We start from the raw sequence: 25914 nt of genomic DNA, 5'->3' as shown, positions 1-25914 counted from the left end.
GGGACCGTAGAGCCCTGAGTACCAGGCCATTAGGACCTGATGGAGGGACCGTAGAGCCCTGAGTACCAGGCCATTAGGACCTGATGGAGGGACCGTAGAGCCCTGAGTACCAGGCCATTAGGACCTGATGGAGGGACCGTAGAGCCCTGAGTACCAGGCCATTAGGACCTGATGGAGGGACCGTAGAGCCCTGAGTACCAGGCCATTAGGACCTGATGGAGGGACCGTAGAGCCCTGAGTACCAGGCCATTAGGACCTGATGGAGGGACCGTAGAGCCCTGAGTACCAGGCCATTAGGACCTGATGGAGGGACCGTAGAGCCCTGAGTACCAGGCCATTAGGACCTGATGGAGGGACCGTAGAGCCCTGAGTACCAGGCCATTAGGACCTGATGGAGGGACCGTAGAGCCCTGAGTACCAGACCATTAGGACCTGATGAAGGGACAATAGAGCCCTGAGTACCAGGCCATTAGTTTTAGCGAGTTGGGTACTACCATAAGAGTATATTACTGTGACTCAACAGTCTCGTGGAATTTTACTGCCGTCATGACTCAGGACTGCCTGTGGCGGTAATATGATCACCGCAACAGCCCTATCTTCAACTACGTAATGTGGTCTGTCTCAACGACAGACTGTTACAGGCTGGTGTATGGCTGGTGTATGGTTGTTACAGTCTGTTACAGTCTGTTACAGGCTGGTGTATGTTTGTCACTTAACGCCGGGCTAATCCTTTAAGGGAGGATGAGTAGAAGATGGATGAGTGGGGTTGGGGGTTGGGAAGGGATGGAGCGGGGGTTGGGGTTGGGAAGGGATGGAGCGGGGGTTGGGGTTGGGAAGGGATGGAGCGGGGGTTGGGAAGGGATGGAGCGGAGCGGGGGTTGGGGTTGGGAAGGGATGGAGCGGGGGTTGGGGTTGGGAAGGGATGGAGGGTGTGTCACTGTGTGTGTGTGTGTATGTGTGTGTGTGTGTCACCCTAACCCTGTCACTATAACCCTGTCACTATAACCCTAACCCTGTCACTATATCCCTAACCCTGTCACTATAACCCTAACCCTGTCACTATATCCCTGTCACTATAACCCTAACCCTGTCACTATATCCCTAACCCTGTCACTATAACCCTCTCACTATAACCCTAACCCTGTCACTATAACCCTAACCCTGTCACTATATCCCTAACCCTGTCACTATATCCCTAACCCTGTCACTATAACCCTAACCCTGTAACTATAACCCTAACCCTGTCACTATATCCCTAACCCTGTCACTATAATCCTAACCCTGTCACTATAACCCTAACCCTGTCACTATATCCCTAACCCTGTCACTATAACCCTGTCACTATAACCCTGTCACTATAACCCTAACCCTGTCACTATATCACTAACCCTGTCACTATATGCCTAACCCTGTCACTATATCCCTAACCCTGTCACTATAACCCTGTCACTATAACCCTAACCCTGTCACTATATCCCTAACCCTGTCACTATAACCCTAACCCTGTCACTATATCCCTAACCCTGTCACTATAACCCTAACCCTGTCACTATAACCCTAACCCTGTCACTATAACCCTGTCACTATAACCCTAACCCTGTCACTATAACCCTAACCCTGTCACTATATCCCTAACCCTGTCACTATAACCCTGTCACTATAACCCTAACCCTGTCACTATATCCCTAACCCTGTCACTATATCCCTAACCCTGTCACTATAACCCTAACCCTGTCACTATAACCCTGTCACTATAACCCTAACCCTGTCACTATATCCCTAACCCTGTCACTATAGCCCTGTCACTATAACCCTGTCACTATATCCCTAACCTTGTCACTATAACCCTGTCACTATATCCCTAACCCTGTCACTATAACCCTGTCACTATAACCCTAACCCTGTCACTATATCCCTAACCCTGTCACTATATCCCTAACCCTGTCACTATATCCCTAACCCTGTCACTATAACCCTGTCACTATATCCCTAACCCTGTCACTATAACCCTGTCACTATAACTCTAACCCTGTCACTATAACCCTAACCCTGTCACTATATCCCTAACCCTGTCACTATAACCCTAACCCTGTCACTATAACCCTAACCCTGTCACTATAACCCTGTCACTATAACCCTGTCACTATATCCCTAACCCTGTCACTATATCCCTAACCCTGTCACTATATCCCTAACCCTGTCACTATAAACCTGTCACTATATCCCTAACCCTGTCACTATAACCCTAACCCTGTCACTATATCCCTAACCCTGTCACTATATCCCTAACCCTGTCACTATATCCCTAACCCTGTCACTATAACCCTGTCACTATAACCCTAACCCTGTCACTATATCCCTAACCCTGTCACTATAACCCTGTCACTATAACCCTAACCCTGTCACTATATCCCTAACCCTGTCACTATAACCCTGTCACTATAACCCTAACCCTGTCACTATAACCCTAACCCTGTCACTATAACCCTAACCCTGTCACTATATCCCTAACCCTGTCACTATAACCCTGTCACTATAACCCTGTCACTATATCCCTAACCCTGTCACTATATCCCTAACCCTGTCACTATATCCCTAACCCTGTCACTATATCCCTAACCCTGTCACTATAACCCTAACCCTGTCACTATAACCCTGTCACTATATCCCTAACCCTGTCACTATAACCCTGTCCCTATATCCCTAACCCTGTCACTATATCCCTAACCCTGTCACTGTATCCCTAACCCTGTCACTATAACCCTAACCCTGTCCCTATAACCCTGTCCCTGTCCCTATAACCCTAACCCTGTCCCTATAACCCTGTCCCTGTCCCTATAACCCTAACCCTGTCCCTATAACCCTGTCCCTATAACCCTGTCCCTGTCCCCATATTCCTAACCTTGTTCCGCCCCCTCTGGCTGGATTACCCATATTAGAGTACCTGCCTAGTAGCTACCCTACCCTGGATTACCCATACTATCCTATCCTGGATTAGCTACGTCACTGTGTCACTATCTGCCTGATGGCTAACTATCTGCCGCTAGCCAGCTTACACTGGATACCGTCTGTTGGTAGCTTGCCTACACTGGATACCGTCTGTTGGTAGCTTGCCTATACTGGATACTATTTACCTGGTAGCTAGTTTACACTGGGTACCATTTACCTGGTAGCTAGACTACACTGGATACTATTTACCTGGTAGCTAGACTACACTGGATACTATTTACCTGGTAGCTAGTCTACACTGGATACCGTCTGTTTGTAGCTAGCCTGCACTGGATACTATTTACCTGGTAGCTAGCCTACACTGGATACTATTTACCTGGTAGCTAGTCTACACTGGATACCATTTACCTGGTAGCTAGCCTACACTGGATACCATCTGACACCGTAGCTAGACTACACTGGATACCATCTCCCGGTAGCTAGCGGACACTAAATACTATCTCTGGTTGTTAGCTTACACCATAGCTAGTCTACACTGGATACCTTGAAGAACAGGAGCTTCCTCAGCCTGGATCCTGCTGTAGCTAGCTGCCTTGCTGGCCAGGATCCTGGAGAGAGAAGACCACCTGTAGATGGGCCTGGTGGCAGAAGAGGAGCTGTAGATGAGTGTTTAATGAGTTCAGAATGAGTGGGTCCAGCACCACCAGGCTCAGCCCCAACACACTGCAGGTGAACGAACCCAAACGCTATGGCTCCACATTGTCTCTGGAAGAGAAGTGTGAACAGTCTTTCTTCCTCTTCTACTATTACAGGATGGAGGACGAGGCCGTGCTGGACCGAGGGGCCTCATTCCTCAAACACGTCTGTGATGAAGAGGAGGTAGAAGGTAAGACAATCAATCCATTCATCACATGTATTTATATTGCTGTTATTCCAACCGATACATGCATTACAGTAACCCAAAGAGAAACAGTAACTTTACAGTAACCCAGCCTAGACCATCAAAAAGCAATAGTAACTTTACAGTAACCCAGCCTAGACCATCAAAAAGCAATAGTAACTTTACAATAACCCAGCCTAGACCATCAAAAAGCAATAGTAACTTTACAGTAACCCAGCCTAGACCATCAAAAAGCAATAGTAACTTTACAGTAACCCAGCCTAGACCACCCAAGAACAACAGTATCTACTGTATGATCAGCCAAATGGTTAGGGTTTGTCTTAGCCAATATTCTCATAGTTAGGGTAAGGGTTTGTCTCAACCAATATTCTCATAGTTAGGGTAAGGGTTTGTCTTAGCCAATATTCTCATAGTTAGGGTAAGGGTTTGTCTTAGCCAATATTCTCATAGTTAAAGTAAGGGTTTGTCTTAGCCAATATTCTCATAGTTAGGGTAAGGGTTTGTCTCAACCAATATTCTCATAGTTAGGGTAAGGGTTTGTCTTAGCCAATAGTCTCATAGTTAGGGTAAGGGTTTGTCTTAGCCAATAGTCTCATAGTTAGGGTAAGGGTTTGTCTTAACCAATATTCTCATAGTTAGGGTAAGGGTTTGTCTTAGCCAATATTCTCATAGTTAGGGTAAGGGTTTGTCTTAGCCAATATTCTCATAGTTAGGGTAAGGGTTTGTCTTAGTCAATATTCTCATAGTTAGGGTTTGTCTTAGCCAATAGTCTCATTGTTAGGGTAAGGGTTTGTCTCAACCAATATTCTCATTGTTAGGGTAAGGGTTTGTCTTAGCCAATAGTCTCATAGTTAGGGTAAGGGTTTGTCTTAGTCAATATTCTCATAGTTAGGGTTTGTCTTAGCCAATATTTTCATAGTTAGGGTAAGGGTTTGTCTTAGCCAATAGTCTCATGGCTAGTGTAAAGGTTTGTCTCAGCCAATAGTCTCATGGCTAGTGTAAGGATTTGTCTCAGCCAATAGTCTCATTTTACCTCTGGGTCTTTCTTTCTTGTGGTGGTTCTCATGAGAGCCAGTTTCATCACAGCGCTTGATGGTTTTTGTGACTGCATTTGAATAAACTTTCAAAGTTCTTGAAATTGTCCTCATTGAATGACCTTCATGTCTTAAAGTAATGATGGACAGTTGTTTCTCTTTGCTTATTTGAGCTGTTCTTGCTACAATATGGGCTTGGTCTTTAACCAAAAAGGCCTATCTTCTGTATACCACCCCTACCTTTTGTAGGCCGTCATTGTAAATAAGAATTTATTCTTAACTGTCTTGCCTAGTTAAATAAAGGTTAAATAAAAAAAATAAAAAAATACCTCGTCACAACACAACTGATTGGCTCAAATGCATTATGAAGGAAAGAAATTCCACAAATTCACTTTTAACAAGACATACCTGTTAATTTAGATGCATTCCAGGTGACTACCTCATGAAGCTGGTTGAGAGAATGCCAAGAATGTGAAAATCTGTCATCAACGGGAAGGGTGGCTACTTTGAAGAATCTCAAATTTAAAATATATTTTGATTTGTTTTAGACTTTTTTGGTTACTCTACGTTATTCCATTTGTGTTATTTCATAGTTTTGATGTCTTCACTATTATTCTACAATGTAGAAAATAGTAAAAATAAAGAAAAACGTTATTTTTTGACTGGTACTGTATGTACCACTGTATGTACCACCAGTACCAGTACCACTGGTACTCCAAAAATTGATGTAGCAACTAGAATGCCCCTTTAAGTCTATCAGAAGTGTGCGAGCTTAAGCGTGTGTCTATTAGGCCTATGGATTTTCTTTATCAGCATGAACTAGATGGAGCAATAAAAGCCCCATAGTCTGGGATCCGCACTATGCAGCTGTTGCAAGAGCGCATTTTTCACTGGCTGTCCACTGGTTTCAAAAACAATGATTGACAGGCAGCTTAAATTTCTTGAAATTCAACCATTATTGTGTTTAAATACACATTTAGATTTGTGAACAGCCGTATCCACAACAACCACAATCCCCTAAGGCGCAAATAGCTAAATGAGAGAGCAGCAGTGTGATTCACATCAATGTACTATGTAGATATCAATAGTAAGTGATATCCGTATCACTGTAGACTACACCACTGCTGTCATCCTTTACCTCCAAGCGTTTATTCAAGTTGGATCATCTTTGGATGCCGACAGCAGTCGCAGCATTAGAAGACATAGCTTGGACTGTAGCCTACCAAAGCCTATTCCTGCTCTTTTCCCGCAATCCATCAAACACATTTGGTGTGTCATCATAGTGGTCTCTGATTGGTGGTCAGACTCGCTCAGGTGGAACAAATTTAAACTTCCGTCTTTTTTCAATGCTGATTTGAATGTCACTGAGAAAACAAAAGGAGTGTCAAAGTGTCACGCCCTGACCTTAGATTGCCGTTTATTTTCTCTTTTTGGGGTTAGGTCAGGGTGTGATGTAGGGTGGGCATTCCAAGCCTTTCTATGTTTTCTATTTCTTTGTGTTTTGCCGCGTGTGGTTCCTAATCAGAGGCAGCTGTCTATCGTTGTCTCTGATTGGGAACCATATTTAGGCAGCCCTTTTCCCCTCCTTCAGTGTGGGATCTTGTTTTTTGTGCAGCTCAGTTTAGCCTGCAGAATGTGAAGGTCGTCATTCTTTGTTTATTGTTTTGATTTAGTGTTCTGAGTTCAAATACATTTTATCATGAGCGCTCAGCACGCTGCACCTTGGTCTCCTCATTACGACGAACGTCACACAAAGATTTTTTTTCACCAACATCCTTTCTGAATTTAAAAGTAATCCTCTAGTTTTTAAAAAGTAACCCGATTTACAATATTTTAGCTGGTAACGGATTACAGCTACCGGTTTTTGTAATCCCTTAAATGTAACAGATTACATGTAATCAGTTACTCCCCAAGCCTGACTACCACATATCTACAGTACAAAACTCATGTGTGTGTATAGTGCGTATTTTAGCATGTGTATGTGTTTACTACAAAGACAATTAATTATATGGTTCTAAAGTATGTTTACTACATAGACAATTCATTATAAGATTAGGATTTATTCGTCCAATTGTAACTTTATTCGTCCAATTGTACACAAGGTCATACGTAAATTTGAACCCAACCCCTCCGACACACATAAATATACAGGTTGGAGCTGCCATACTACGGCGCTCATGCAGCAGTTGTTGAGGGGGTGAAGTGCCTTGCTCAAGTGCACAATGGCAGGGGATGGAATGTAGGATTTGATACCATCAGCTTTCCGGTTGCCAGCTCACTTCCCAACATACTTTTTCCCATCACACCAGAGATTTGAACTGACAACCCTCTCAAACCATTATGCTACCTGCCGCTACCTGCCGCTACCTGCCTCCCAAAGGGGACAGGGGACTGGGTGGGCTGGGGTCTGAGGGGACAGGGGACTGGGTGGGCTGGGGTCTGAGGGGACAGGGGACTGGGTGGACTGGGGTCTGAGGGGACAGGGGACTGGGTGGGCTGGGGTCTGAGAGGACAGGGGACTGGGTGGGCTGGGGTCTGAGGGGACAGGGGACTGGGTGGGCTGGGGTCTGAGGGGACAGGGGACTGGGTGGGCTGGGGTCTGAGGGGACAGGGGACTGGGTGGGCTGGGGTCTGAGGGGACAGGGGACTGGGTGGACTGGGGTCTGAGGGGACAGGGGACTGGGTGGGCTGGGGTCTGAGAGGACAGGGGACTGGGTGGGCTGGGGTCTGAGAGGACAGGGGACTGGGTGGGCTGGGGTCTGAGGGGACAGGGGACTGGGTGGGCTGGGGTCTGAGGGGACAGGGGACTGGGTGGGCTGGGGTCTGAGGGGACAGGGGACTGGGTGGGCTGGGGTCTGAGAGGACAGGGGACTGGGTGGGCTGGGGTCTGAGAGGACAGGGGACTGGGTGGGCTGGGGTCTGAGGGGACAGGGGACAGGGGACTGGGTGGGCTGGGGTCTGAGAGGACAGGGGACTGGGTGGGCTGGGGTCTGAGGGGACAGGGGACTGGGTGGGCTGGGGTCTGAGAGGACAGGGGACAGGGAACTGGGTGGGCTGGGGTCTGAGGGGACAGGGGACTGGGGTCTGAGGGGACAGGGGACTGGGTGGACTGGGGTTTGAGGGGACAGGGGACTGGGTGTGCTGGGGTCTGAGGGGACAGGGGACTGGGTGGGCTGGGGTCTGAGGGGACTGGGGACTGGGTGGGCTGGGGTCTGAGGGGACTGGGGACTGGGTGGGCTGGGGTCTGAGGGGACAGGGGACTGGGTGGGCTGGGGTCTGAGAGGACAGGGGACTGGGTGGGCTGGGGTCTGAGGGGACAGGGGACAGGGGACTGGGTGGGCTGGGGTCTGAGGGGACAGGGGACTGGGGACTGGGTGGGCTGGGGTCTGAGAGGACAGGGGACAGGGGACTGGGTGGGCTGGGGTCTGAGAGGACAGGGGACTGGGGTCTGAGAGGACAGGGCTGTGTAAAGATGGTGCCAACCCCTTCTTGTTACACAAACTCTCTCCAGTTTTAGTCGTATTTGTTATGAGCAGTATAGATTTCCAACACAAAGATTTGAAATGCATCACATTACTGGATGAAGTAAGTTGGCTATTGGGAAAACTCCTTTAGTTCTGTGATGCCTGAGGTCCTCACTGTCAGGCCTTTTCTTGTTCCTGTCCTTACCTCAGACTGAACCCTGACACAATCCCCCTCACTTCCTGAGTCCAAGACTACAGGCAGCTCCTCAGTATAGGATCACACACACACACACACACACACGCACGCATGGACACACACACGCGCACACACACACACACACACACACACACACACACACACACACACACACAGAAACAGACGCAGAAACAGACAGACAAATCCTCAGTGCTAGGGATTATTTAATGTGAAGCGAGAAACCATGTTGTGTTCTCCTTGTAATACAGCCATATGTTGTAGTAGCCTCAGTGAACAGTGACACTATAATCAATGGACTGAGTGGCCTGATGAAAATGTCTGCAGAGGATCAACACTTAAAGGGGCACTCTGCCATTGCTACATACATATATTTTTTAACTTTTAAATCCATAACATATAGCCATTGGTTCTTGAAGTAAAGAACTTAGAAATTCCTCATGAGCTTTGTTCAATTGTCTTACCTCATCAGAACCCAAAATAGAAGCTCGTTTTAGTTCTTTCTCACTGGGCACAGATGTCAATTCAATGTTGATTCCACGTTGGTTCAATGTAATTTTGTTGACAGGATGTGGATACAACATTGATTCAACCAGTGTGTGCCGAGTGGGTTATTTGTAAACAATGTCATTGTAAATAAACCCTGTAGAGCCTCATAACATGATTAAAACTATAATTTTGGATCTCATGGATGGTAAGTCCTTGCATCCATAGCTCTGTCTAGGAATTTGAGAATGGGTACCTTTCTCAATCCCTCAGCTGTTTACCAAAACAGCGACTTTGTTAATGTTTGAACTCCAGATTGCCTCTTTAAATTATTTAGTTGAAAAATGAACAATCACACACCTTTTGAACTAGCCTATTGATCTGAACTAGCCTATTGATCAAAAACGTTGTCCTTATTGTAACTATTGGTACAAACACTTCGCTCATTTTGTACATAATGTTGCTGCTACCGTCTCTTATGATCGAAAAGAGCTTCTGGAAATCAGAACAGCGATTACTCACCTCGAACTGGATGAAGAATTTCTCTTTAATCTGTCGGACGAGAGGGATTTACTACAGACACCCGAACAGGCCCTTATCCCGTCATTCGCAGGAGAAAGAGATGGAAACGATATCGCGGAAAGAGATCATGGTGCCTTGTGAGGATCCGCCGACGAGTGGCTAATCTGCCTTTGCAATCCGTAATATTGGCCAATGCACAATCACTGGAAAATAAATTGGACGAGCTAAATGCACATATATGCTACCTACAGGACATTAAAAACTGTAATATCTTATGTTTCATGGTAAGATGAGGGGTGACGGTCTATGCATATTTGTAAACAACAGCTGGGGCACAATATCTAAGGAAGTATCGAGGTTTTGCTCACCTGAGGTAGAGTATCTCATGATAAACTGTGGACCACACTATCTACCTAGAGAGTTTATCTGTATTTTTCGTATCTGTCTACATACCACTCACAGACCAATGCTGGCACTAAGACAGCACTCACTGAGCTGTACACCGCCATAAGCAAACAGGAAAACTCTCATCCAGAGGTGGCACTCCTAGTGGCCGGGGACTTTAATGCAGGGAAACTTAAATCTGTTTTACCTAATTTCTGTCAGCATGTTAAATGTACAACCAGAGGTAAAAAAAACTCTAGACCACCTTTACTCCACACACAGAGTACAAGCAAAAATTCAAGCAGGAAGCAACAGTGACTCAGTCAATTAAAAAAGTGGTCAGATGAAGCAGATGCTAAGCTACAGGACTGTTTTGCTAGCACAGACTGGAATATGTTCTGGGATTCTTCAGATGGCTTTGAGGAGTACACCACATCAGTCACTGGCTGCATAAATAAGTGCTTCGATGACGTCGTCCCCACGGTGACTGTACGTACATACCCCAACCAGAAGCCATGGATTACAGGCAACATCCGCACTGAGTTAAAGGGTAGAGATGCCGCTTTCAAGGAGCAGGACTCAAACCCGGGAGCTTATAAGAAATCCCGCTATGCCCTCCGACGAACCATCAAACAGGCAAAGCATCAATACAGGACAAAGATGGAATCATACTACACCTGCTCCGACGTTCATCGGATGTGGCAGGGCTTGCAAACTGTTACTGACTACAAAGGGAAGCACAGCTGAGAGCTGCCCAGTGACACGAGCCTAACAGATGAGCTAAATTACTTCTATGCTCGCTTCGAGGCAAATAACACTGAAACATGCATGAGAGCACCAGCTGTTCCGGACAACTGTGTGATCATGCTCTCCGCAGCCAATGTGAGTAAGACCTTTAAACAGGTCAACATTCACAAGGCTGCAGGGCCAGATGGATTACCAAGACATGTACTGTGAGCATGCGCAGACCAACTGGCAAGTGTCTTTACTGACATTTTCAACCTCTCCCTTCTGAATTGGTAATACCAACATGTTTCAAGCAGAACACTAAGGTAACCTGCCGAAATGACTACCGACCTGTAGCACTCACGTCTGTAGCCATGAAGTGCTTTGAAAGGCTGGTCATGGCTCACATCAACACCATTATCCAGAAACCCTAGACCCACTCCAATTTGCATACCGCCCCAATAGATCCACAGATGATGCAGTCTCTACTTTACTCCACACAGCCCTTTCACACCTGGACAAAAGGAACACCTATGTGAGAATGCTATTCATTGACTACAGCTCAGCATTCAACACCATAGTGCCCTCAATGCTCATCACTAAGCTAAGGACCCTGGGACTAAACACCTCCCTCTGCAACTGGATCCTGGACTTCCTGACGGGCCGCACCCAGGTGGTAAGGGTAGGCAACAATACATCAGCCAAGCTGATCCTGAACACGGGGGCCGCTCAGGGGTGCGTGCTCAGTCCCCTCCTCTACTCCCTGTTCACTGATGACTGCACGACCAGACATGACTCCGACACCATCATTCAGTTTGCCGATGACACAACAGTGGTAGGCCTGTTCACCAACAACGATGAGACAGCATATAGGGAGGAGGTCAGAGACCTGGCCGTGTGGTGCCAGGTCAACAACCTCTCCCTCAACATGAACAAGACTACGGAGATGAATGTGGACTACAGGAAAAGTAGGACCGAGCACACCCCCATTCTCATTGATGGGGCTGTAGTGGAGCAGGTTGAGAGCTTCAAGTTCAATGGTGTCCACATCACCAACAAACTAACATGGTCCAAGCACATCAAGACAGTCGTGAAGATGGCACGACAAAATCTTTTCCCCCTCAGGAGACTGAAAAGATTTGGCATGGGTCCTCAGATCCTCAAAAGGTTCTACAGCTGCACCATCGAGAGCATTCTGACTGGTTGCATCACTGCCTGGTATGGCAACTGCTCGGCCTCCGACCGCAAGACACTACAGAGGGTAATGCGTACGGCCCAGTACATCACTAGGGCCAAGCTTCCTGCCATCCAGGACCTCTATACCAGGCGGTGTCAGAGGAAGGCCCTAAAAAGTGTCAAAGGCTCCAGCCACAATAGTCATAGACTGTTCTCTATGCTGTCGCACGGCAAGCGGTACCGGAGTGCCAAGTCTAGGTCCAAGAGGCTTCTAAACAGCTACTGAACATCTAATCAAATGGCGACCCAGACTACTTGCACTGCCCCCCCCCCCCTTTGACGCTGCTGCTACTCTCTGTTATTATCTATGCATAAGTCACTTTATTAACTCTACCCACATGTACATATTACCTCAATTACCTCGACTAACCGGTGCCCCCGCACATTGACTCTGTACTGGTACCCCCTGTATATAGCCTCGCTATTGTTATTTTACTGCTGCTCTTTAATTATTTGTTACTTTATTTTTAATTGTTCTTAAAACTACATTGTTGGTTTAGGGCTTGTGAGTAAGCATTTCACTGTAAGGTTTACACCTGTTGTATTCGGCACATGTGACAAATACGATTTGATTTGATTTGGTGAACAGAAGTATTAGCATGATGTTACTATTAGCATGCTGTTGCTATTAGCATGCTGTTGCTATTGGCATGCTAGTGGTATTCACATTCAGTTGCTATTAGAATGATGTTGCTTTTAAAATGCTGTTCCTATTGGCGTTCTAGTGGTATTAGCATGCTGTTGCTATTGGTATGCTAGTGGTATTAGCATGCTGTTGCTATTAGCAAGTTGATGGTATCAGCTGTTGGTATTATCATGCTGTTGCTTGTTATTAGCATGCTGCTGGTATTAGCATGCTGCTGGTATTAGCATACTGTTGGTATTAACATGCTGGTGGTGAGTTCCCAGCCCTCCACATTGGCCCCTGCTGTCCGAGCAGCTCTCTTACTGGTGTAACTGTTGATGTGTTACTGGGGTAACTGGTGATGTGCCTCCATGGTTATTTAGTGATTAAAACACAGGGAGCTCACTTCATTTAGAGCCTGGTGGGGAAAACTCAAAAGAAACTAAAGGAAAACCCGAAAGAACAGGAAGCACACAACAAAGCTGCTCTGGCAGTGTGCAAATCTCCCTTTCCAGTTCCCCCTCTCTCTTTATTTCTTTCAATTCTCATCTGTCACTCTCTCTCTCTCTCTCTCTCTCTCTCTCTCTCTCTCTCTCTCTCTCTCTCTCTCTCTCTCTCTCTCTCTCTCTCTCTCTCTCTCTCTCTCTCTCTCTCTCTCTCTCTCTCTCTCTCTCTCTCTCTCTCTCTCTCTCTCTCTCTCTCTCTCTCTCTTTCTTATTCGATTTTTAGAGCCCCCCTCCTTCTTTCTTACTCTCCCTATATATCACTCTCATTCTCTCTTTCCATCTCTTTCTTTGCTCTCTTTCTCTCTTCACTTTCTCTCTTCTCTCCCTCTTCTCTCTCTTTATTTTCCCCTTGGTGTCTTCTCTTGCTCTCTCCTTTCCTTTCTTCTCTTCTCCTCTCCTTTCTTCTCTTCTCCTCTCCTCACATCACCACCCCCTGAAGTTGCTACATGTTGTTGTCTGGATCAGACTGGTCTTGGTTCTGGTCCATGTCAGCAGTTCATTGCAGATGTGCATGCTTTTATTTAACCCAAAGTCTACAGGACAGTGTATTGATACAGTCTGTAGTGTGGGACAGTGTATCGATACAGTAGATACTGTGGGACAGTGTATCGATACAGTCTGTAGTGTGGGACAGTGTATTGATACAGTCTGTAGTGTAGGGACAGTCTATTGATACAGTCTGTAGTGTGGGACAGTGTATTGATACAGTCTGTAGTGTAGGGACAGTGTATTGATACAGTCTGTAGTGTGGGACAGTGTATTGATACAGTCTGTAGTGTGGGACAGTGTATCGATACAGTCTGTAGTGTGGGACAGTGTATCGATACAGTCTGTAGTGTAGAGACAGTGTATCGATACAGTCTGTAGTGTGGGACAGTGTATCGATACAGTAGATACTGTGGGACAGTGTATTGATACAGTCTGTAGTGTGGGTGTTATTCTGTCAGGTGTTATTTGGGTCATTGTTGGTGGTGTAGAATGAGTACTCTGTCATGCTCTTAAAATGATGTATTGATATACTGTATCTGTAGGTGCTATAGCTCAGGAGTAATCAAACTTGAATAAAAAAGACCAACAAAGAAATGAATCAGGTCTCTATCCACACTGGAGGGTTGTCAGTGAGTGAATTTGAATAAAGCACAAGGCATTGTGATTGATCTGGAGAATATGTGCTATTGTGTTGTGGGGTAGTGATCTGGAGAATATGTGCTATTGTGTGGTGGGGTAGTGATCTGGAGAATACATGCAATTGTGTGGTGTTGTAGTGATGTGGAGAATATGTGCTATTGTGTTGTGGGATAGTGATGTGGAGAATATGTGCTATTGTGTTGTGGGGTAGTGATGTGGAGAATATGTGCTATTGTGTTGTGGGGTAGTGATGTGGAGAATATGTGCTATTGTGTTGTGGGATAGTGATGTGGAGAATATGTGCTATTGTGTTGTGGGGTAGTGATGTGGAGAATACCTGCTATTGTGTTGTGGGGTAGTGATGTGGAGAATATGTGCTATTGTGTTGTGTTGTGGGGTAGTGATGTGGAGAATATGTGCTATTGTGTTGTGGGGTAGTGATGTGGAGAATATGTGCTATTGTGTTGTGGGGTAGTGATGTGGAGAATATGTGCTATTGTGTTGTGTTGTGGGGTAGTGATGTGGAGAATATGTGCTATTGTGTTGTGGGGTAGTGATGTGGAGAATATGTGCTATTGTGTTGTGTTGTGGGGTAGTGATGTGGAGAATACATGCTATTGTGTTGTGGGGTAGTGATGTGGAGAATATGTGCTATTGTGTTGTGTTGTGGGGTAGTGATGTGGAGAATACCTGCTATTGTGTTGTGGGGTAGTGATGTGGAGAATATGTGCTATTGTGTTGTGTTGTGGGGTAGTGATGTGGAGAATACATGCTATTGTGTTGTGGGGTAGTTGATCTGGAGAATATGTGCTATTGTGTTCTGTGGCTGCCAGGTATTGCCTTTTGTTTTCGAGTCTAAGACTGACGTCTCCAGGACGAGGTCTAACAGCACTGAATATGTCTCTAGGACGAGGTCTAACAGCACTGAATATGTCTCCAGGACGAGGTCTAACAGCACTGAATATGTCTCCAGGACGAGGTCTAACAGCACTGAATATGTCTCCAGGACGAGGTCTAACAGCACTCAATATGTCTCCAGGACGAGGTCTAACAGCACTGAATATGTCTCCAGGACGAGGTCTAACAGCACTGAATATGTCTCTAGGACGAGGTCTAACAGCACTGAATATGTCTCCAGGACGAGGTCTAACAGCACTGAATATGTCTCCAGGACGAGGTCTAACAGCACTGAATATGTCTCTAGGACGAGGTCTAACAGCACTGAATATGTCTCCAGGACGAGGTCTAACAGCACTGAATATGTCTCCAGGACGAGGTCTAACAGCACTGAATATGTCTCCAGGACGAGGTCTAACAGCACTGAATATGCCTCCAGGACGAGGTCTAACAGCACTGAATATGTCTCCAGGACGAGGTCTAACAGCACTGAATATGTCCCCAGGACGAAATCTAACAGCACTGAATATGTCTCCAGGACGAGGTCTATCAGCACTGAATATGTCTCCAGGACGAGGTCTAACAGCACTGAATATGTCTCCAGGACGAGGTCTAACAGCACTGAATATGTCTCTAAGACGAGGTCTAACAGCACTGAATATGTCTCCAGGACGAGGTCTAACAGCACTGAATATGTCTCCAGGACGAGGTCTAACAGCACTGAATATGTCTCTAGGACGAGGTCTATCAGCACTGAATATGTCTCCAGGACGAGGTCTAACAGCAAATCAAATCACATTTTATTGGTCGCATATACATGGTTAGCAGATGTTAATGTGAGTGTAGCGAAATGCTTGTGCTTCTAGTTCCGACCATGCAGTAATATCTAACAAGTAATCTAACAATTTCACAACAACTACCTTTAACACAACAGTGTAATGGAAGGAATAAGAATATGAACATATAAATATATGGAAGAGCTATGGCCGAATGGCATAGGCAAGATGCAGTAGATGGTATAGAATACAGTATATACATATGAGATGAGTAATGAAGGGTATGTAAACATTATATAAGTGGCATTGTTTATACTGACTAGTGATACATTTGTTACAACCAATTTTTAATTATTAAAGTGGCTGGAGATTTGAGTCAGAATGTTGGCAGCAGCCACTCAATGTTAGTGATGGCTGTTTAACAGTCTGATGGCCTTGAGATAGAAGCTGTTTATCAGTCTCTCGGTCTCAGCTTTGATGCACCTGTACTGAGCTCGCCTTCTGGATGTTAGCGGGGTGAAAAGGCAGTGGCTCGGGTGGTTGTTGTCCTTGATGATCTTTTTGTTCTTCCTGTGACATCGGGTGGTGTAGGTGTCCTGGAGGGCAGGTAGTTTGCCCCCGGTGATGCGTTGTGCAGACCTCACTACCCTCTGGAGAGCCTTACGGTTGTGGGCGGAGCAGTTGCCGTACCAGGTGGTGATACAGCCCGACAGGATGCTCTCGATTGTGCATCTGTAAAAGTTTGTGAGTGTTTTTGGTGACAAGACAAATTTCTTCAGCCTCCTGAGGTTGAAGAGGCGCTGTTGTGCCTTCTTCACCACGCTGTCTGTGTGGGTGGACCATTTCAGATCGTCCGTGATGTGTACTTAAAACGTTCCACCTTCTCCACTACTGTCCCATTGATCATCTCCTTTGTTTTGTTGATGTTGAGTGTGAGGTTATTTTCCTGACACCACACTCCGAGGGCCCTCACCTCCTCTCTGTGGGCCGTCTCATCATTGTTGGTAATCAAGCCTACCACTGTAGTGTCGTCTGCAAACTTGATGATTGAGTTGGATGCGTGCATGGCCACGCAGTCATGGGTGAACAGGGAGTACAGGAGAGGGCTGAGAACGCACCCTTGTGGGGGCCCCAGTGTTGAGGATCAGCGGGGTGGAGATGTTGTTTCCTACCCTCACCACCTGGGGGGGTCCCGTCAGAAAGTCCAGGACCCAGTTGCACAAGGCGGGATCGAGACGCAGGGTCTCGAGCTTAATGACGAGTTTGGAGGGTACTGTGGTGTTAAATGCTGAGCTATAGTCGATAAACAGCATTTTTACATAGGTATTCCTCTTGGCCAGATGGGTTAGGGCAGTGTGATTGCGATTGCGTTGTCTGTGGACTTACTGTATTGGGGCGGTAAGCAAATTGGAGTGGGTCTAGGGTGTCAAGTAGGGTGGAGGTGATTTTATCCTTGACTAGTCTCTCAAAGCACTCCATGATGACGGAGGTGAGTGCTACGGGGCGATAGTCATTTAGCTCAGTTACCTTAGCTATCTTGGGAACAGGAACAATGGTGGCCCTCTTGAAGCATGTGGGAACAGCAGACTGGGATAGGGATTGATTGAATATGTCCGTAAACACACCACCCAGCTGGTCTACGCATGCTCTGAGGATGCGGCTAGGGATTCCGTCTGAGCCGGCAGCCTTGCGAGGGTTAACACGTTTAAATGTTTTCCTCATGTTGGCTGCGGTGAAGGTGAGCCCGCAGGTTTTGGTAGCGGGCCGTGTCAGTGGTACTGTATTGTCCTCAAAGCGAGCAAAGAAGTTGTTTAGTTTGTCTGGGAGCAAGACATCGGTGTCCGGGATGGGGCTGGTTTTCTTTTTGTAGTTTTCTTTTTGTACCTCTCGTGTCTGAGCCGTTGAATTGCGACTCTACTTTGTCTCTATACTGACGCTTAGCTTGTTTGATTGCCTTGCGGAAGGAATAGCTACACTGTTTATATTCAGTCATGTTTCCGGTCGCCTTGCCCTGATTAAAATCAGTGGTTCGCGCTTTCAGTTTTGCGCGAATGTTGCCATCAATCCACGGTTTCTGGTTGGGGAAGGTTTTAATGGTCGCCGTGGGTACAACATCACCAATGCACTTGCTAATAAACTCGCTCACCGAATCAGCGTATATATCAATGTTGTTGTTCGACGCTATCCGGAACATACCCCAGTCCTCGTAATCGAAACAATCTTGAAGCGTGGAATCAGATTGGTCTGACCAGCATTGAACAGACCTGACGGGCGTTTCCTGTTTTAGGTTCTGTCTATAGGCTGGGAGCAACAAAATGGAGTCGTGGTCAGATTTGCCGAAAGGAGGGCGGGGGAGGGCTTTGTATGCGTCGCGGAAGTTAGAGTAACAATGATCCAGGGTTTTACCAGCCCGGGTCGCGCATTCGATATGCTGACAAAATGTAGGGAGCCTTGTTTTCAGATTAGCCTTGTTAAAATCCCCAGCTACAATAAATGCAGCCTCAGGATAAGTGGTTTCCAGTTTACACTGAATATATCTCCAAGACGAGGTCTGACGTGGAGCTCATGTAGAGGTTATGTTTACGGACACTAGTCTGGTTAAAAGCTGTGACCCTTAGACGTTACCAACAGGTTTCCCCTTCACATAAGTAAGGGGGAGGTAGGACCAGTAACCGAATGGTTGCCGGTTCAAATCCCAGAGCCGACTAAATTAACAATCTGTTGATGTGCCCTTGAGCAAGGCACTATAACCCTAATTACACCTGTAAGTTGCTCTGGTTAAGACTGTCTGCTAAATTACTGAAATTTAAAATGGATAGGTAGGGTTACAGTACAGCACAACCTTAAAGGGATAGTTTTTGATTTTGGCACTTGCAGTCAGACCTCCTGAGATTAGGTTGTTAACATGGTCAGACTGCTCCCATTCCTTATAGAGTAGTTATACTTCTCCAGAGTCAGATGAACTCGTGGATACCATATATATGTCTCTGCATCCAGTATGAAGGAAGTTAGAGGTAGTTTCGCGAGTCGATGCAAACTAGTCTACAGAAACATCCAGTCATTGAGCTAATGCTAGTTAGCATAGCAACTTCCTTCAAACGGCACGCAGAGACATAAAAGGTATCCACAAGTTCGTCTGACTCTGGGGAAGTAGATATTACCAGAATCCAGAACTATGCCTTTAAGGAATGTGAGAAGCCTGACCGTGTTAATACCCTAACGTCTGGAGATCTGATTGCAAGTGGAGACAAACATTGAAACGTCACTGCTACCTGTTATTTCTTCACAGCCAAAATATTTACTTTGACAGCTGGACGCCAACTTCTATGTCTGGCCTAGACAGCACCTTCTGAGCATGTGCATCCGGATAACTTTGAAGCCATTTCCTGTATAACCTGCATTTAGGAAGGGTTGGTATTTATTTACATGCTCCCTTGGTGGAAAGGTGACCAAATCTCCTGCAACCTGGTAGAATTCAATTATGTCAATCCAAACACTGGAATTTCATGCCTGGTGTGCCAATGCAAATGCCCTCGTGTGCCAGCCTTGGTACCTGTGCCCAACATTGCTGATGCCAGCCATAACCCACCGTCTAACCCTAACCCATTGTTAATCATAACCTATTGTTAACCCTAACCCATTGTTAACCCTAACCCATTGTTAACCCTAACCCATTGTCTTTCTCTTCCATCCAGGTCACCACACCGTCTACATCGGCGTGCAGATGCCCAAGAGCTACCGGCGTCGGAGACGGCAACGTCGGAGAGGCAGCCACAAGGACAGGAAGGATCATCTGACGGAGAACGCCTCTGACAGGTCCGACACAGAAAACAACGATGAGGCCAGCAACAGCATCCTCAAACCGCTCAGTAAGTGCTGCTAAAATACACGTCAGGACAGATTAGCGGCTTCGGCCATCTCCCTGGCAGCAGAGATTACCGGCCGAAACGTCTCTCTTTTCAGAACAACTAACACTCCCTGGCCCCAACAAAGGCTTGAAGTGTCCCTGACCCCCAAATCTGCTGACAACACTCAGTCAGCCAATCATTGCTCACTACACTGTCAGCCAATAACTGCTCACTCCACTCGGTCTGCCAATCACTGCTCACTCAACTCAATGAGAAGGATTGGCTGAGCCAATCCGTGAGATAGCCCGGCAGGGGGACGAATGTGTTTGGACAGACTAGAGTGAGGGTTAGTGTTGGTCTATAGACTAGAGAGGGTTATGATTAGTCTACAGACTAGAGAGGTTTAGGGTTGGTCTACGGACTAGAGAGGTTTAGGGTTGGTCTACGGACCAGAGAGAGTGTTAGGATTAGTCTACAGATTAGTGAGAGAGTTAGGATTAGTCTACAGATTAGAAAGAGGGTTAGGATTGGTTTACAGATTAGGGTTAGGGTTGGTCTACAGACTAGAGAGGGTTAGGGTTGGTCTCCAGACTAGAGAGGGTTAGGGTTGGTCTACAGACTAGTGAGATGGTTAGGGTTGGTCTACAGACTAGAGAGGGTTAGGGTTGGTCTACAGACTAGAGAGGGTTAGGGTTGGTCTACTGACTAGAGAGGGTTAGGGTAGGTCTACATACTAGAGAGGGTTAGGGTTGGTCTACAGACTAGAGAGGGTTAGGGTAGGTCTACATACTAGAGAGGGTTAGGGTTGGTCTACAGACTAGAGAGGGTTAGGGTTGGTCTACTGACTAGAGAGGGTTAGGGTAGGTCTACATACTAGAGAGGGTTAGGGTTGGTCTCCAGATTATAGAGAGGGTTAGGGTTGGTCTACTGACTAGAGAGGGTTAGGGTAGGTCTACATACTAGAGAGGGTTAGGGTAGGTCTCCAGATTATAGAGAGGGTTAGGGTTGGTCTACAGACTAGAGAGGGTTAGGGTTGGTCTACAGACTAGAGAGGGTTAGGGTAGGTCTACATACTAGAGAGGGTTAGGGTAGGTCTACATACTAGAGAGGGTTAGGGTTGGTCTACAGACTAGAGAGGGTTAGGGTAGGTCTACATACTAGAGGGTTAGGGTTGGTCTACATACTAGAGAGGGTTAGGGTTGGTCTACAGACTAGAGAGGGTTAGGGTAGGTCTACATACTAGAGAGGGTTAGGGTTGATCTACAGACTAGAGAGGGTTAGGGTTGGTCTACAGACTATTGAGAGGGTTAGGGTTGGTCTTCAGATTATAGAGAGGGTTAGGGTTGGTCTTCAGATTATAGAGAGGGTTAGGGTTGGTCTACAGACTATTGAGAGGGTTAGGGTTGGTCTACAGACTATTGAGAGGGTTAGGGTTGGTCTACAGACTAGAGAGGGTTAGGGTTGGTCTAGAGACTAGAGAGGGTTAGGGTTGGTCTCCAGATTATAGAGAGGGTTAGGGTAGGTCTACAGACTAGAGAGGGTTAGGGTTGGTCTACTGACTAGTGAGAGGGTTAGGGTTGGTCTACTGACTAGTGACAGGGTTAGGGTTGGTCTACTGACTAGTGACAGGGTTAGGGTTGGTCTATAAACTTTAGAGAGGTTTAGGATTAGTCTACAGATTAGAGAGGGTTGTAGAGAGATAGAGAGATAAGGAGTGACATTGTCAGAGGGGTTGGGGGAGAGGGAAAGTCAATGTATATGTTAGACCTTTGCTATGTGTTGATTAATGTGGTGCCTTTTACATTTCAGTCATTTAGCAGACGCTCTCATGACGAACAGTAGTGAGGGCATACATTTTTGTACTATTTCGTACCTTTGCCATGTGTTGGTTAAAATGGGACCCTTTGCCATGTGTTGGTTAAAATGGGACCCTTTGCCATGTGTTGGTTAAAATGGGACCCTTTGCCATGTGATGGTTAAAATGGGACCCTTTGCCATGTGTTGGTTAAAATGGGACCCTTTGCCATGTGTTGGTTAAAATGGGACCCTTTGCCATGTGTTGGTTAAAATGGGACCCTTTGCCATGTGTTGGTTAAAATGGGACCCTTTGCCATGTGTTGGTTAAAATGGGACCCTTTGCCATGTGTTGGTTAAAATGGGACCCTTTGCCATGTGAGGTTAAAATGGGACCCTTTGCCATGTGTTGGTTAAAATGGGACCCTTTGCCATGTGTTGGTTAAAATGGGACCCTTTGCCATGTGTTGGTTAAAATGGGACCCTTTGCCATGTGTTGGTTAAAATGGGACCCCTTGCAATGTGTTGGTTAAAATGGGACCCCTTGCAATGTGTTGGTTAAAATGGGACCCCTTGCAATGTGTTGGTTAAAATGGGACCCCTTGCAATGTGTTGATTAAAGTGGGACCATTTGCCATGTGTTGGTTAAAATGGGACCCTTTGCTATGTGTTGATTAAAGTGGGACCTTTGCAGTAATTTAGTTAAAGTATAGACCTTTGCTATGTGTTGGTTAAAGTATAGACCTTTGCTATGTGTTGGTTGCTGTTTTGCTCTGCGTGGAGTCTGGCCATCTGTGGATAGAAAAGGCTTTACTCAGCTGTTTAGAGATTCAAGAAAACACTGTCTGTGTTGCTGATAACAGCCAGGGGGGAGATGACGCTGTTACACTCAACACTGATGCACAAGGAATCTGATACGGCAGTAGAGTTTGATAACGCTGTAGAGTTTAACACAGCTGTAGAGTTTAACACAGCTGTAGAGTTTAACACAGCTGTAGAGTTTGATACAGGTGGAGAGTTTGATACAGCTGTAGAGTGTGATACAGGTGGAGAGTTTGATACAGGTGTAGAGTGTGATACAGGTGTCATTTTTGAAATGGTTGTAGTTTGATACAGCTGTAGTGTTTAATACAGGTGGAGAGTTTGATACAGCTGTAGAGTTTAATACAGGTGGAGAGTTTGATACAGGTGGAGAGTTTGATACAGCTGTAGAGTTTAATACAGGTGGAGAGTTTGATACAGGTGTAGAGTTTGATACAGGTGTAGAGTTTGATACAGGTGGAGAGTTTGATACAGGTGTAGAGTTTAATACAGGTGGAGAGTTTAATACAGGTGGAGAGTTTAATACAAGTGGAGAGTTTAATACAGGTGGAGAGTTTAATACAGGTGTAGCGTTTGATACAGCTGTAGAGTTTGATACAGCTGTAGAGTTTAATACAGCTGTAGAGTTTGATACAGGTGTAGAGTTTGATACAGGTGTAGAGTTTGTTACAGGTGTAGAGTTTGTTACAGGTGTAGAGTTTAATACAGGTGTAGAGTTTAATACAGGTGTAGAGTTTAATACAGCTGTAGAGTTTGATACAGCTGTAGAGTTTAATACAGGTGTCATTTTTGAAATGGTTGTAGTTTGATACAGCTGTAGAGTTTGGATTTGTTTGAGAAGCCATATCGTAATGTCCTCCATCACTGTAATTGTTAATTAAGTGTACTATGAACTATATCGAGCCCTGAAAGCTGATTTGCTGAAAGCTGTGGTATATCAGACCGTGTACCACGGGTATGACAAAACATGTATTTTTAGGTGTATAATTTTGTTGTTAAACCAGTTCTTAATAACAATAAGGCACCTCGTGGGGTTGTGGTATATGGCCGATATACCACTTCTAAGGGCTGTACGCTGACACTGCATGTTGCGTCGGGCCTAAGAACATCCCTTAGCCATGGTATATTAGCCATATACCACACCTCCTCGGGATTTATTGATTAAATATACTCACAAAACAATACAATACTGGCTATGAACACTACAGTATTTGGTTTGACACAGTCATAGTGGGGGCAAGCTGTTCATGCCAAGCTATGTATGTGGGGTTAAAGGCCACATCTGACATCTGTCCTTAGCACTGAGGAAAAAAACAAACAAATTCTCTGAAACATTTTGTTGTTGCATAGAGATGCCTGTCTTGGAAAGATTCTCAGCATCTCTTAACCTCTGCCTGAATAAAACACCTCCCCATCTGTCCTGGGGGTTAGGGCCCATCTCCCCTGCCTAAAAACCAACACAGGCCAGGCCTGCTATGGTTAGGGTTGGGGTTATGGTTAGGGTTGGGGTCGGGGTTATGGTTAGGGTTGGGGTTATGGTTGGGGTTGGGGTTATGGTTAGGGTTGGGGTTAGGGTTGGGGTTAGGGTTGGGGTTAGGGTTAGGGTTGGGGTTAGGGTTAGGGTTGGGGTTGGGGTTGGGGTTGGGGTTAGGGTTATGGTTGGGGTTAGGGTTAGGGTTAGGGTCGGGGTTATGGTTAGGGTCGGGGTTATGGTTAGGGTTGGGGTTATGGTTAGGGTCGGGGTTAGGGTTAGGGTTGGGGTTAGGGTTGGGGTTATGGTTAGGGTTGGGGTTATGGTTAGGGTTGGGGTTAGGGTTGGGGTTATGGTTAGGGTTGGGGTTATGGTTAGGGTTGGGGTTAGGGTTGGGGTTATGGTTAGGGTTGGGGTTATGGTTGGGGTTATGGTTAGGGTTGGGGTTATGGTTAGGGTTGGGGTTAGGGTTGGGGTTAGGGTTAGGGTTGGGGTTATGGTTAGGGTAAGGGTTGGGGTTATGGTTAGGGTTGGGGTTAGGGTTGGGGTTATGGTTAGGGTTGGGGTTATGGTTAGGGTTGGGGTTAGGGTTAGGGTTGGGGTTGGGGTTGGGGTTATGGTTGGGGTTGGGGTTAGGGTTGGGGCTATGGTTAGGGTTGGGGTTATGGTTATGGGTAAGCCGAGACCAGGGTCTGATCCCATCTGCTTTGTGAACCACAGACATGCAATATCCTGTGTCTTCAATCTTGATTCACAGTAGGCTATTTAGTTGTACCCAAATATAACCTCGTAAAACACGACACATTGATGCAGATATGATTTGCCTTTAATTAATAAAACTTAAGCAGTTAATCGTGTTGTGAGTTAGATCTCATTTGATAGTCATTCCTTTAATCTATTGTAGGCCAGTGATGTCATTGTTAATCTGCCTAAAATATATTATTTTGATTTAACCTTTATTTACCTAGACAAGTCAGTTAAGAATAAATTCTTATTTACGATGACGACCTAGGAACAGTGGGTTAACTGCCTTGTTCAGGGGCAGAATGACAGATTTTTACCTTGTGAGGTCAGGGATTCGATCTAGCAAATTTTCGGTTACTGGCCCAATGCTCTAACCACTAGGCTACCTGCCGCCCCATTATATAAACCAATATAAACACCAACATTTCATTAATTAGAGCTGTCCTTGTATTTACATGCCAATCATGTAGTTTAATATTAACATGCCAATTATGTTAATTTATATTTAAATGCCAATCATGTTGATAATGCTAACATGTCAATAATGTTGATTCATATCTACATGCCAATCATTTTGATTAACATTTGTCTTTTTTTATTTTTTTTATTTCACCTTTATTTAACCAGGTAGGCTAGTTGAGAACAAGAACATGATATCGTTTAGTACCTTGAGCGTGGCTGAGGTGCACCCGTGACCAGCTCGGAAACCGGGTTGCCCAGCGGAGAAGGTATGGTGGGATTTGAAATGGTCAGTGATCTGTTTGTTGACTTGGCTTTCGAAGACTTTAGAAAGGCAGGGCAGGATGGATATAGGTCTGTAACAGTTTGGGTCTAGAGTGTCTCCCCCTTTGAAGAGGGGGATGACTGCGGCCGCTTTCCAATCTTTAGGAATATCGGACGATACGAAAGAGAGGTTGAACAGACTAGTAGTAGGGGTTAGCAACATTGGCGGCGGATAATTTTAGAGAGGGTCCAGATTGTCTAGCCCAGCTTATTTATAGGGGTCCAGGTTTTGCAGCTCTTTCAGAACATCTGCTATCTGGATTTGGGTGAAGGAGAAGCTGGGGAGGCTTGGGCAAGTAGCTGTGGGGGGTGTGGAGCTGTTGGCCGGGGTTGGGGTAGCCAGGAGGAAAGCATGGCCAGCCATAGAGAAATGCTTATTGAAATTCTCGATTATTGTGGATTTATCGGTGGTGACAGTGTTACCTAGCCTCAGTGCAGTGGGCAGCTGGGAGGAGGTGCTCTCATTTTCCATGGACTTTACAGTGTCCCAGAAATGTTTGTGGTTAGAGCTACAGGATGCAAATTTCTGTTTGAAAAAGCTAGCATTTGCTTTCCTAACTGACTGTGTGTATTGGTTCCTGACTTCCCGGAAAAGTGACATATC

The 25914-nt window shown here is 45.9% G+C and overlaps 1 protein-coding gene across 5 annotated transcripts in view; it reads left to right on the top strand.

The window, feature by feature from the left end:
• Window positions 1-25914, top strand: part of slc4a4a (solute carrier family 4 member 4a) — a 205906-nt gene that overhangs the window by 23768 nt on the left and 156224 nt on the right. For all 5 annotated transcript variants that reach the window (XM_045706588.1, XM_045706590.1, XM_045706589.1 and 2 more), the window contains exons 3-4: window positions 3762-3835; window positions 19544-19717. In XM_045706588.1, the coding sequence (XP_045562544.1) occupies window positions 3762-3835; window positions 19544-19717 (248 nt within the window). The remainder of the gene's footprint in view (window positions 1-3761; window positions 3836-19543; window positions 19718-25914) is intronic.

Source organism: Salmo salar, chromosome ssa24 (assembly GCF_905237065.1).
Source record: "Salmo salar chromosome ssa24, Ssal_v3.1, whole genome shotgun sequence".
NCBI lineage: Eukaryota > Metazoa > Chordata > Actinopteri > Salmoniformes > Salmonidae > Salmo > Salmo salar.
The sequence above is the reverse complement of the archived record's forward strand: the minus strand, read 5'-3'. Positions and strand labels throughout refer to the sequence as shown.